The 14,264-nt window shown below is 47.5% G+C and overlaps 1 protein-coding gene across 1 annotated transcript; it reads left to right on the top strand.

The window, feature by feature from the left end:
• Positions 1-691: 691 nt before the first annotated feature.
• On the top strand, positions 692-1,297 carry ARL11 (ADP-ribosylation factor-like 11). The gene has a single exon (XM_009697237.1). The coding sequence runs from the start codon at positions 692-694 to the stop codon at positions 1,295-1,297; it is 606 nt and encodes a 201-aa protein (XP_009695539.1).
• Positions 1,298-14,264: the final 12,967 nt, after the last annotated feature.

Below are 14,264 nucleotides of genomic sequence, written 5' to 3'. Positions count from 1 at the left end.
GGCATTTAGACTGGTTGTATTTCAATGAGACATTAAAAAAACATGCTTGTGTGCATTTCTTTTAATTGCCGTCGTTACCATCTGCGCAACAGGTAGTGAAAGCTGATGCTATGGAGATCGGGTTTGTACTTTCTACCGTAAGACTGGCAGAAAAATTGTCAGTTGTCTTGTTGCTCATGTTTAAATCCACACCCTTGAGCTGTGATTCAGCAAATTCCCAGAGTAACTCTGTCTGAAACCCGGGTTCCTCCTTGTCCTGTCCTGCCGGGGGTGGATTTCCCCCAGAAAAGCCAATGAACAAAAGCTCATTTATTTCTGTATGCAATGAGGAGGAAACTGGCTCCACCATCTCCCCACCTCTTCCTGAAAAATGTTGGCTCTCTTTTGCACCGATCATTTCAGGTCATGAATGAAAATGGAAGTTAGCGGCAGCGGAACTGGGATATAGAAATTGTTGTTTCCAGCGGCGCTCTCTGGCTCTGCTCCACACCTCATAAATAATAGCTCTCACCTCATTTTAGCTACAAAGAGAAGCAAAAGCAAGCTGCCTGTGTCTGTCTTCAGCAAACCTAAGGTACTCTCCTGGAGACACAGAACTGAGCACTCTGTTATTAACTGACATTATCAAGGAAATACGTTTGCTTTCTTTTTTTGGCTGCAATTTTTTTGCCACGGTTGCGACAGCATTTTGATGGGGAAGCTGATTTCCAAAGGCCGGCGCAAAAGAGATGCTCGAGTTGTCATGCTGGGTCTCGACTTTGCTGGTAAATCCACCCTTCTGTACAAACTGAAGAGCGGCCGGGCTGTGGAGACCTGCCCAACGGTGGGCTTCAACGTGGAGTCTCTGCAAACGCCCTGTCGCATATCCTTCACCCTCTGGGACGTCGGCGGACAAGGCAGCCTGCGGGCAAGCTGGCCTGACTACCTGGAGGACACCAACACCCTCGTCTTCGTGCTTGACAGCACAGACATGGCCCGGCTGCCTGAAGCAGTGGCAGCACTGGAGGAAGCGCTGAGCCACCCCAGCATGGCTGGCGTCCCCGTCCTCCTCCTGGCCAACAAGCAGGAGGTGCCGGGAGCGCTGGCTCCTGCCGAGCTGGGGGAGAGGCTGCGGCGGGGACGGCTGGCAAGGCATCGCTGGGTGCTCCGGGGGTGCAGTGCCCACACTGGACAGGGCTTGCAGGAAGCCCTGGCTGTCCTGGGAGAGCTGCTGCGGGGTCTGGAGCAGAGCTCCTCGTCCCAAGAGCAGCCCCTCGCTGGGCCGGTGGGGAGGAGGCAAGCCCCGGGGCAAACCTGAACCTTGAGCAGACCGTTCCCACTCGTCGCTGCCCACAGGTTTGCAATGGAGGATCCCAGCCTCCAGGTGCCCCCTAAAATGAGCAGACCTGCAGTTGGCAGATGCCACGCTGAAAAATACCCAGCCGCTCGCCACCAAAACCCATCAGGAAGACCTCTGAGCAAAACTCCCACCATGGAGCATTTTTGGCTGCATCCCTTGGACTCTCATCACTGGTCACAGCTTGTCCTGCAGTCGCCAGGCTCTGCTCAGCTGTTGTGTGTGTCTCCAGTGCTTCAGCAAGGATGCTTTTTGCCAGAGCAATATAAATTATACCTGAGATGCACACAAGGAACAGAGGGGGTTATTTTCTTTCTGCGGCTCCCAGCCTCGATGCAGCTATCCTGGTGGGGTGATCTCCACAGGGCGGGTGTTTGAATATGCCCCATGCCACTTCTCGCTCAGCTGGAAAAGCAGCAGCTGCTAAAAGGGAATGGCTGAATGGGAGCAGCGTAAACACAGGGCTTCGAACAACCGACAGTTAATTGGTTTTAATGCAGCATCTACGGATATAATCTTCAAGCCATGGATGTGAGTCAGGATTGGACGGCATAGTGCGGATCAAGGATGTGCATATATTAATTTCTGCAATTCTTGTTTTGGGTTTTTTGTTTCCATTTGTTATTTTTATCAAATACTGATTTCATGGAAATGGTACCTCATTTTCCTTGGATTATATTTAAATATAAAGAAATAAAGTCTGACTTGTGGATGCTTGGAAATACGTCTGCATGGCCAGTCAACTTCTAAATATCCTCACGGTGGCCTGAACAGCCAAGATGAAGTGCCGTCTCTCACACTTTTTGAAACTGGATGAGACCATTCTACAGGCAATGACTGGTAACCATGGGCACCTATGGGCACAGGCAGGTTGGTAACCAAAGGTCTCTCCACACTCAACTGCGTCGGGGGCAGCTGAAATGCCCCAGCAGCTCACAACAGGGCTGGGTCCCTTGTTGCAGTGATGGTCTTTGTCCGATCCTGCTGACCCTACCACTGGAAAGACCTATGAAATGTGTGCCTGAGGGCTCCTAGTACCCAAAATTCTGTTATTCAGGGCTAAAATTAAGAAATTTCATAGTAGTGCCTACTTTATTATGAAATGAATGAAAGTGGTAGGGAAATTTTTGAGAAAGGACACAAAATGTTCAGGCAGCAGAAGTCAGCTGCTTTCAAGGAAGAACTTACTCACCGTAGAAACACCAAGGAGAAATACACGGTGAAATCCTCTTCTGTTCACACCAGAGCATTTTACAGTTGTTAAGGAGTTAATCATCCAGCTGTTCCTGGTGCTGTTATTAGCCTCATTTCATAGAAGGCAGCAGCTGGAAAACAAGGCTTAAACAGTCATGAAGAAACAGAATATGACATTTATAGGGAGGTCTCAATAAAAGAAATCCTTCCCAGTGGAAAAAGTCACGTTTTTCAGCTGTGTTAATATATAAGAACTATCATATGCTATAAAATAGCATGCCAGTGTTGATCTGGCCTAAGTGATCATGGTTACAAGTATACTTAAACAGCACTGAATCGTAAAATGAATTATATGACAAAGCTGAGTGCATGGTGAGGAGGACAAAATCGCGTCTTTAAATCTTTGCAGTTAACATAAGCAGGTTGATTTGCCTTTGGCTTGTTGTAGGTGGTCATCATTTGCTTCTAACACACAAGTCTCCAATGCACGCGTTGGATATTTGACTGTTAGAGGTGGACCAAGCAGTTTTTGTGAGGCAGCACATGTGCTAGTATCTAGACAGAGATGAACGAACTCAGGTCATCTATGCAACCCAGTCGCCAGTACATGAAAAAGCCACATCTTCTCAGAGGCCCACCTGGCCATTTTGAACAGCAGTGCTAGACGCACAATGCAAAAGGCTCTGTGTTGCATTGCCACGCCAAAAAAATTCTCCTTATTGAGTTCGCGGGTGTTTTGGTCTTGCAGCTGACGTGGTACAAAGCAGAGTATTGAACATGAGGGTGGGGGATCAGCAATAGTTTAAACTCAACACAGACTGAAGGGTTGTCCTGGTGATGCTTTACTCTTAATTGGGTCTTGATGCATGCATTTGACTCTACAGAGTTGTCTTCTGGTGGTTAAAAAAGGCACTGAAGCCTTCCCATTCCCCTGTGAGTGTTTTGTAAGCCCTTTAAAGAGAAAGAGTAGGCTCCTTTGGCAGCAAATAGAGGTAACCACCAGTCTTTCCCAGATACCAACAATTAAAAATTAAAATGAGGTAGGAGGTGGGGAAGAAGGGGTTCTTCTTGGCAGTGGAAACCCCAAATGCCTGAAACTGATGAAGCAATGTCCCAGTTACTGAAAGTGTTCTCACTTCCCCTGAAGCAGTAATTTAGCAAAATACCCCATCTCATGGGCATCATGTGATTTACCATCCTTGTTTTCTGGAATAAAGCTTTTCTAGACGCTCAGTCACATTACTCAGCTCATTTATGCCATTGTCAGAGACTGTCAAAATGATGCTGGGTCATAATATTTGAAACAGCAACACAGAGTTTACTTCTAATTATTTTCTCTTTTCTCCTGCGTTGGAAAGCGTGTTAAAACAAGTCAATCTAATGAGCCCTGCACTGCTCTAATCAAATACTTGCAGGACTCTCAGTGTCAAAACTCCTGCCTGGTTCACAGGGAGCAGCATGGGGGTTTGCAGGAAGAAACCAGCTCTAGGGAGGGAAATTTGGTACCTCCTTTTCTTGGTAATTCTGCAGGAGAGCCTCTGCCACACGGCGCAGTATTATTCCCTTAAATATCTGTGCTTACAGTCTCCAGCCAGGAGGGCACCCTCAAACTTACAGTTTCCATCTTCCTGGGGGTGTGATAGATGTCACAGCCTCTGCACTGATTTCTAAAGTAACACAGCTCCTCTTTTAGTAGCAGGCAAAAGAAAAATCCTTAGGACACTTCCTTGTTTCAGGTTCCTCATAAATTTGAAGTATCCTTTGGGTTATTGGCCCCAGAGACCACTCTGGTTGCTCAACATCCCTTTTTAGCAGCTTTTCTGGATGCTAAGTCCATCCACTTGCTATCCCTGACACTGGCTGTCTCAAAGCCAAAAGGAGAAGTCTGGAACAGCAGGCTGTTTCTCTTTTATTTCCTTTTTGTCTTTTTCAGCAACAAGTATTTATTTGGCTCTCTTTATAAAGGAAAAATACCGCGTGGGAACAGTTTCACTGCTGTTTTTTTCACCCACCACCCTTGTTATAACTTGCATCCTGCCTCCAGACTCTGCTAGTAGCTTCCTACAGCTTCATCAGCTCTCTTTAACTGACCTGGTCAGTATGTAGTTGTTAATGTGGTCTGCTTTTCCATGATGTTGAAGCTGGTGGCAATGAGCTAAATGTATTGGTAAAAGTGGCCCACTCATAGGATGTCAAGGTTTGGAAAGGACACCTGGTCCAAAACTCTGCTTAAATCAGGTTGCCTGAGGCCTGGTGCAGCAGTTTTGAACATCTCCAAGGATGGAGGTTCAACCACCCAGCACCTTTAGAGGCACTCTGGTATATATTAACCTTTACAGTAATGTAACTGAAATCCATAATTGTGCATTAATTTTCCCAGTCACCACTCCACTGAGAAGAACCATATACTGGTAAGTACCTGCCCTTGCTTGGAGCTGTCAGAGCAGCCTCCTTGCCCCGGGCCATCAGCTCCTGCAGCCCTGGGACCTCCCATCCCTTCTTTGCTTTGCGGGAGCTGCCTCTGTGTCCTGCTGCCTCTTTCAAGGACACCAAGACACTTCAGTCGTCTTTCACACCGTTTATGAAAGGGCATAGCTAATTACTCACTGATTTACTAGCCTCTCTATGGGACTGGTTTTTAAAGCAGCTTCAACAAACCCTTTTCATGACTATGAACCCAGCACGGATTTATTTTTTAATTTCTGACAAGAAGTCTTCTATCTGCCCCGAGAGAGAAGGAAAGCAGCAAGCTGGAAAGAAAACAACCAACGATAAAACCAGTACAGGAAGGACGATTCACCTTTTCAAAACTTCCATATTTCAGCCAGTCCGTGACACAAAACAGTTTCTACTTGCACGTTGGCTGATTTCTGCTCTTGGCACCATTTCTTTGTTTTCGGAGGACCTATGTGCCGTTTGCCCTGCAGTTACTGACAGGGCTTCTCTGGTGGGTTTCACCACGGTCTTGCTGAAGGGCCTGAGTTCAGAGGGGAACCGCACAACCCTAGGGCTGCAGGGCGAGGGCACGAACAGTTGCCAATGAATTATTTAAAGAGGGAACAGGCAACCGCGGGGCGCGTGAGAGGGAGCTCTGACCAGCTGTAATGGTGGGAGAAGAGTGTTAGGGCAGCAGCCGGAGACCTGGGAAAGGCCTGGGGGAAGAAAGGTCAATAAGAATTTTTTTAAAAGCTAAAAAGAGCTTTCTTTTCAAATACAACATGAAAACAAAAGATTGTAAAAACCTCCTTTTGTTAAGAGACAGGCTGTATAATGCAGTGGAATGTCTTAATCATCACTTCAACACACCTAATGTCTGTAAATTAATTCCCTCCTCTTAAAGAAACCCTGAAATACCACCTACAAAGATTCACCACTTCTAACTCACCAAGAAAAAACAAGGAGCATAACCACAGGTGACGCCACCTCTTAAAAACCAGTTAATACTCTTGCCAAATGATATTAAAAACCAGTCATGCAATTATGACTAAGACAAATGACAAACTACAGTTCAAGACATTACAGCCTTCAAAGGGTTAATTAACTGGCCTTCATCTAAACTTTCCGATACTTGATTTTTTCGTGATGCATTTGCTTGAGTCGCAGCCCTGAGCTTGCTGTCCTGATATCGTTAAAAATGCCAGGTGAAGGCTGGCGTTTGGGTTAGGACCTCCGCGATGCATCCACGGCTGTGAGCGCATCATCCCGCCACTTTGTACTTCACACAATACAATTGGTATAAAATTCCCATGGGAAAAAAAAAAAATAGCCAACTGCTGTGAAAGGCGATGCCGACCTGGAGCCGACAAGCGCATCCCCCTCTGCCCGCACCCCTGCCTGCCTCTCTGTGGTGGCACCAGAAGTGTAAACCTCTGCTCCAACCCAATCTGACATCTATCACCTCCAAAGCTCTAATGCTTTAAATCAGTCCAGCTCCATCAACGTCTTGTCTACTAATTGCTGTGAAAGACAATCTCCCTGGAGCTCCCAGAGCTGATGAACTGTTCTTAAATTCTCCCTTAGGCCTCAGATTTTTATTAATTTTTTTTTTTTTTTGGCCTCTGCTGCCTAACCACACTTGGATGTGGCAACAAGGGTTTTTTCAACAGGCCACAACCATTTACGCAAACAAAACCCGCTTGGCGATCGGCGGCTCTGCAGTAACGCTCCGCTTTGCCTTGGACCTCGGAGCAATATTTGCTTTTTAACCAAACCATGGCAGGGTTACAAAGCCACTGGTTTCTGCACTGAGAGGACAAACTCACACGGGCCCACATGAGGTCTGACAATGCAGAAAGAAGACTTTGGAAAGACCAAACTGGAGGCTTACTCCGGAAGAAAAATACCAGCTGAGGGCAGAGCTGGGGCCCCCATTTCCCAGGGGCATATGATCAAGAGAGGGTCTGTTCTGCTTATAAAGATGCACACTTTACACCTTGTTATTTTCTGGCTTTTGACAGCACTTAACAGTAGTCCTTTTCTTTGATAATAGCGTAAATGAAGACCGATGCTCAAAGTCCATCCCCGAACACAGGCAGTATTTCCAGAGACATGAGATTTGGGTCAGTACAGGGCTGGAGCAGGAGTCCAGCACCGCACCAGTTGTATCTACACAGCATGCCTCAGGGCTGAGCTTTCACAAGGATGGAGAAGCACCTTCCCCCTGTTCCTGGGGGAAGGTCAATACGGATGCAAAAGGTGACAGACCATTCCTGAGGATGCCCCATTTCTGCAAGATGGGATGGACCCATCACCAGCAAAGCAAGGGAAGCTCAGCAAGGAAGAACAAGTTTTGGGCTGTAACCACAGGAAAGTGGGCCCAAACCTCCAGAGTTGCCTCAGAGGGAATGGGGACAACATGTGCCATGCCTCCAAGAAAAAGCAGCTCTCCAAAAACAGTGAGTGGGAGCGACTGGGAGGGTGGGGGAACGTGTCCTGGTGGAGGTGGCTGCAGGCAACCCCAGGGCTTCAGGCGATAGGGGCACCGCGGCCCAGCAGGAAGGCACTGCTTTGGCCCCTTCGTTCCTCCTGGGCTTTCTTCCTTACAGAGACCTTTATTCTCCTGTATTTTCTCCCTTAACTTCAATCAGATACCACTCTGTCTTCGATAAACAAAACAGCCTCAATAATTCTGTTGTTCTTTTCTGCACCCTGTCTTCATCGCATATAAAAAAACTCGCTGATGTTGCTATCTGTCCCTCCAGCACCATCAGCAGAGGTAACGAATGACCTTGTTTTTCCCTCCCCTTGCAGAGCTGAAGACCCCGTTAGCCACCTCCACCGCTGCATGGGAGCTCACGTGCTGCTGCTGACAGGAAAGCACAAATGCAGGAAAATTGCAGGAGAGCAGGTTAGAGCGTTAACTCTCCAGGAAAGATCAAGGCCTTGGCCAAAGGGAGAAGCTGAAAATGCCACAGACTGGCTTATGGCAGGCTGTGCCTTACTGCGCCCTCAGGGCTGGCCCCAGCTTGCCCTGCTTATGCCTGTCACTTCGATCTCATCACCTGCGGGCAGCATTCTGCTGAGATGCGGTCCCCCAACCACCCGGTTCACGGCCACTAACGCTCCAGCCACACGGGAGCACCTCACAGTCTCTGCCGCCTTCCTCATGGGAGATGCATCCTAATTAAAGGATTTCAGTCTCATTTTGGTGCTGGAACTTAATGGAGCTTCTTGCCATATTCTTGAAGGTGATGTGCCCCAGGAAAGAAAACGGGTGCAAGGAAAGAGCTTTTGAGAACATACTTGCTGTGAATTTTGAGACTGCACGTTATACTCATGATGCTAGTACAAGGACTCCTCTAAAAGTCATGTCAGCCTTTTAAAAAGGAAAAAAGATAAAGTAGCAATGTAAATAATACATCTGTTAAAAAAAAAAGCAAAACAAAGCCCCAAACCCTAAAAACCAGGGACAGTGCAGGAAGTTTCAGCTGCAGAACAAAAGCTACACCCAAACCAGGCTGCCTCATTGAAGTCATCAACTACAGAGTCAAGAAAATTAAGAAGTTGAGGTCAGACTGGTTTTGTCATGTCCTGCCCGGATTTTGGTTAATTTATACCTAGTTTGGGCCACAGCCTTGTGTATTCCCAGCTCTGTGAACTCTGTATTGAGCAACTGAACTCAGCACATTCAGTCCAAGGGAACAAGCCGCAGCTGATATCGCAGTACACACTCCGCACTGTAGCTTCAGGACAAAGATCTTCCCAGAAACAGAAACTATCAGTGCTCCATCAAAGTTTCATTTTAATTTTTAAAATTTTAGAAGCAGTGAAATAAAAGTAATTTTTAAAAGCTACAGTAATTTTTCTAGGAGACTTTGTCATTCGAGGTTTAGTGATGCGTGGGTGATGGTCACTTAAGTCAGTTGCAGGAACAGTCAGTGGGAATCTCGCTGTGCCTTCATGCTGGTTTAGCACTTGGTGGATTACAGCCACAGCAGGCTCAGTGTAAGGAGGACACCTTTTTTTTTGTGAATAAGCTGGAAGCAAAAGAATGTGGTTTTCCCTTGCAGTCCTATCCGAGCTCCTCAGCGGCAGCATCCTGCCTAACACGCTCTCGCCTGGGCAAACGCTCTCGGCAAGCAGGAGGGACCAGGGACAAGGTGCTCTCGAGCTGAGGGACTCGTCTGGGGAGCAAACTTCCAGAAAACCTTGAAGACACCGAGATTCCCACACTGCAGGAATTGTTGCAGAAGCGTGGATTTGTCTGTCTGCAGCCATAACTGAAAGACCATGCCCAAGAACTCCTGCTGCTCAGGGTGAAATACATTTAATCTGCAGCGGTGCTAACGGAGATCTCATGAAGCCCAGCAGAAGCTGTCAGATTAAAGGAATAAAAAAAAGCAAGTGGGCAGACAGGGGTGCCCTGACTGTTGGTCCTGTCTCAGGCAGCAAGGAAAGGTGCAGGTGGCTGCTGCAGCGGTCGACAAACCCTTCCTGCCCTAACATGTGCCAGAGGTCCTGGTGGGTGCAGACTCCCCTCCTGCTACCTTGTCGTGCCACTGCCCGCACTGACAGGACACCCGAGTGCGACTTTTGGGAGCCTGCAGGAGAGGAGCAGCACTGTGAAGCACCCGCTGCAAGAGGGGAAAAATTCAAGCTCCTTTTGCAAGAGAGATGCCAAATGCAGGAGCCAAAGGGGACCTCTCCATCCAGCGTGCCCTGCGTGTTTGGAGGGGTCGAGCCTTCAGCCAGCCACCCTGCAAGCCTCCGAAGTGGATGGGTGCCCACATGGCTGTGCTACGGGCCAGGCATGGCTGTCCCATGTCACTCCACTCCCTACAAGGCTTCACAAAGCTGCCTGTTCTCCATTGAGGGCCAGGGATGAGGAACTGGGATTTTGCCCACCGAGGTGGCCAGGAGGTAACGGGGAGCAGGGGCTTGGCTCTGCTGGGACCGTGCAAAGCTCTTGCCTGGGAGGTGGTTTGCAGCCTGCAGAGTGATGTTCCCCGGAGCACTTCAAGCCCTTCTAGCAAATTTGGGCATTGCTCTGTGGGCACAGGAATACTAAAGGCATAATACATGTGACGGATCAATGATGAACTGGGGAGAGATCACTCCCAAATAAATTATTTTCCTGTACTGCAACCAGGTCACAACTGCCTGTTCTCTGCCCAGCTCGTACAGTCAGGTGCCAGACTGGAGGAGTCACTGGCCACTGGCCTCGTCTCCCATCACTGTGGGGAAACGCAACTTCTGGTAGCCACTGGGCAAGAGGAGAGACAAAGAAGGCATGGCCTTGCCCAGATCTGCTGGTCATTCCCCAGCTCCATCCCATGGGACTTCACTGACTTGTCCTTAACCAGGGTGGAAGGTATACGTTGTGTATTTCTCTGGTGACTCTCTCCCTACCCGTAGAGATTTTCTAGCATCCCTCCTAGACTCCTTTGCTGACTGCAGTTCTGTTCTTATTCCCAGTGGGCATGGAGACCAATCTATTCATTTCAGCTCTGCAGCTGCCTTTCATATATTTAAAATCTTAAGCCTCCCCTCAGCATTTTCTTCTACCATTATACTTAAGGAAGCTTTAAACTCTGAGTTTAGGTAGAAGATGAGATCTAGGCTAGGACATGGCTCTTGTGGGCGTTCACTCCAAACTCTTCAACCAGCTGATGAGAAAGGCGCTTTCTGGCAGAGCTGGTGGTGCTGGAAAGCTGGAGATGTCCTCCAGAAGCTGCACTGATAACCATGACAATCCCTGCAGAGCTGGAGGAAAGCTGTTGCACCTTGAGGTAGACTTCTGGGCTCTTTAGAAGGTGGCAGGTCTTTGGTGATGGGGCTATGCACTGCACCTCGCAGTGTTTGAGGCCAAGGACCTCACTGGCAAGGGTTCCAAGCTGCTGTTGTCCCACGGCGAAGCATGTCACAGAGCCGCAAGCTGGCAGGACAAGCAGTCTCTCAAACATGCATATGGAGATACCACCAGGAGGCTTCCCCTGGTGAGAAGTCCCAGGGGAATCTCCAAACCTCACCTGTGACCTTCAAACCCAAAGCCTGACTGTACGAAGCTTCCCAAAACGCTTTCTTCACCTCCCTTCTGCTGGGAGCATGAGAAACAAACCCAAATGTACTCAAAATAAAGTACATTGAGGAGCAGGTTTTTCCCAATCTGCCTGGATTGCCGTATGCAGATTGTGATTTCCAAGACACCCTGGGGCGAGGTGTCCTGCTCCAATACCTGACAATGAGCAGGCAGCAGGTTACAAAAAGGGAAGCTAGATTTCAGTTTACAGTCCATTGCTGCCAAGTGGCCACCTTTACCCTCCACAAAAGTGAAATAGTTTATTCCTTGTTTTTTAACAGAAACCAAGGAGCCTGGTCATACAGAGGAAGAAGGCAGCTGCCAGCCAGAGCTCCTGTCCCAACAGCATGCAGCTGGTCCTTGAGCTACTTCTCCCAGGTGGTTTTTCATCTGTGAAATGAAGCAGAAGTGCACATGGGAGCTCTGACTGTAGCAGTCCTGCATGAACTGAAACCAGCTAAACTCCCAACTTGGCTTTTATCACCAGACTAAATCTGGTGACGGTAACCTAAGCTCCTAATGTAGTGATATGCCCACAGAAGATGTCACAAAGGGGCAGTTTTTCACCTCTTGTAAGTTAGCAGCCAGCTTCTCCAAGATGCAAACCGTCTCAAGTCGGCTGTTCAGTTCCCAGGGACAAGCAGCAAGCCCACCTCCATGCAGCCGTCTGCTTCGCTACTCCAAACGACACACCGAGTAAGTCAGGAGCAAGTTACCCACACACCAAGTTTCTCAGGTGTAACAGAGGGGAATAGCCTGACTTGAGAGGTCAACCCCCGGGCACAGAGCCTGCAGTGAAACCTGCCCAGTAAGGAGCTTTTGCCTCTCTGCCATCACTTTTAGCTCTCACACAAACTTAGCTCGGAAGGAACGTTGATGCAGTTTAGCAACCTGTTCTTTTGATGATTTCTAAGTGACAGGGGAGAAGAAAAGAGTCCCCAAGTCCTCAGTGTTAATGCTTTAATTCTTGCAGTGTCTGAGTAGGCGATTGGGGTTGGGGTAAGAGCAAAAACCTGATGGGCTCAAGAGCTCTGAGGAATACCTGTAGCAGTATTCCTGCAACTGGAAGCACGAGAAGCAGTCCTCAGGTTAGGTCAAGAAGAATCATGGAGTTTGATAAACTTCCATTTCTAATCATGGAGGATTCACATTTCTGAACTTTCTCTCCCGTCTTTCTTCTATTAAATTTAGGCTAATATGCAACTCTTTAGGTCAGTAAAACTCCTGAAGTATTTCAAGAGATCAGATGTTGACTAAAACACCAAATACAGAGGAAACTGTGACCACTACAAGCAGTGATTTCCTCCCTTTCCATCAGTCTTTAGTATTTCAAGCACAGATCTCTGGTTGAGCTCTCTTAAAAACACCTCCCTGGATCTCGACAGCCGTGCAAAGCTCAGTGCAGACACTTGGCTCCGTGCTGCTGACAATGAGGTTGGGTTTAAAACCCCAGCAGTCTGATAGCAGGGAAAGCAGGAATATGCTCCCGCTGCAGAAGCAAGATGCCACCTTGCTAAATGCTCCCCTTGGACGGTGCCTTTTCCTCAGCAAAGGGTTAAACATTTCAGCACAGAGCCCTGAAACCCTGAGATTACGGAGAGAGCTGGAAGTGAGTATTATCGCTAAGCGTCCCACGCAGTGTCTGCACATCCAGCTCCTTTTCAGTGTTCACAAACGAGCCCTTTGGACAGAAATTTTTCCATGTGAGGTGCAGGCATCAGCATGTGTTTTAGCAGCAGTTGAACTTTTTTTTTTCCACTTCCAAACATGCAAAAAAAGGTGGGTTTTTAAACTCTGATTTTTTTAATTTTTATTTTTAATATTTGTTCTAAACCAGTAAAGGTAACGGCTCAGAGAGGTGAAAAATGGCAGATGTCGAGGGAGGCAAAAGCTGAAGGCTACATTTTTTGAGGAAGCTACACATTTTTGGAAGAGTTTGGATACCTTTGATTTAAATGTCAGAATTTAATGAGTCCAAAGACTCCCCCCTACCCACATTTAATTCCCTGAGATTTCTTATGCCCTGCCATGCTCTAAGAGCAAAAACTAAGACCACACAAACCCTCCCCAAAAAACCAACGTCAAATACTCTTTTTCGCAATTACAGGGACAGGGACAGAGCTCGCTGTGGTCATTTCTAAGCTAGGGTCACCACAGCAACGAGAACAGAAGAACTTTATCCCTTATTTTCAATATATAAAATGCAGGCAGTATCTAGATTTCAGGGAGCCCTACTAGGATGCAGAAGTATAAAATGCAGGGGAAACCAGCTTTAAATTAGACCAAACAGAAAGGAACAGTGATGGATCTAATCCCTAAGCATTTCCCTGCACAAACCTAGAACTGAACTTGCTGAAGCCACTGGCAAAATATTTCAATTTCATCCTCCCTTTTCATGTACAGAGAATTTGTATGGGGGGGGTCATCTGGCTTCATGAGGTATCATTAAAAAAAAAAAGCCAGAAGGAAAAAAAAGCCACTAAAGATGATCAGCTTGCAAATAATTAGGATGCAGACATGAGCTCCCTTATGCCTCATTTCAGCACATTAGAAAGATCCAACTACCACCATCTTCTGCAGGACCCCACTTAGTAAGGAGGATGGTTAATCCATCTTGGGCATCTTCGTGCGGCCCTGGGCCCTACTTAACGTACATTGAACAAACTGAAAACTAACCTCCTCCTGCAGTTCCCTCGGTGTGTCCAGACTTCCTGCGGGGTATCTAAATCCTTCACGAAATTAAATCCTTCACGAAATTTTTCCTTCGAGGTTGCATGGCAACATTCACCCTATTTAACTGCTGATGGGTGAAGGCAGAGAATAGTAGAGGCTTTAGCCTTCATTTTAAAACACAAGAATCATGGTTTTAATATTCTTAGGTGGGATACACAAGGCTGTAATGTCTCCAACATACCTTTTTAAAACTAAGGTTGGAAAAAAACAGCTCCTATGTTCCTTTGCAAACTTGTATGCTGCTCAGCAAAGCTGTATCATGAATACATTTGAAAAGGAAGCTGCTTGTGCTGTTGCAGCGGCAGCTGGCGATCTCTGGGTCTAAGCCAGCAGCACCGATCAGACTTGCCCATTACCGCTTCTGCGGCAGGAGAACGTACACACAAACCAGAATTAGGAAAGTGCAAAGCTGCTGTAGTTCGTAACTCTGCATCTTACCATGAGGCAATTTCCATGCCCAGTCTGAAGTAACGTACCACCCTA

Source organism: Cariama cristata, unplaced genomic scaffold (assembly GCF_000690535.1).
Source record: "Cariama cristata isolate BGI_N322 unplaced genomic scaffold, ASM69053v1 scaffold2843, whole genome shotgun sequence".
NCBI classification, from domain to species: Eukaryota; Metazoa; Chordata; class Aves; order Cariamiformes; family Cariamidae; genus Cariama; species Cariama cristata.
This window is presented reverse-complemented; position numbering and strand designations above follow the sequence as displayed.

Excerpts from the sequence above, each read along its gene's own strand:
- ARL11 (XM_009697237.1), top strand. The coding sequence starts at position 692 with ATGGGGAAGCTGATTTCCAAAGGCCGGCGCAAAAGAGATGCTCGAGTT.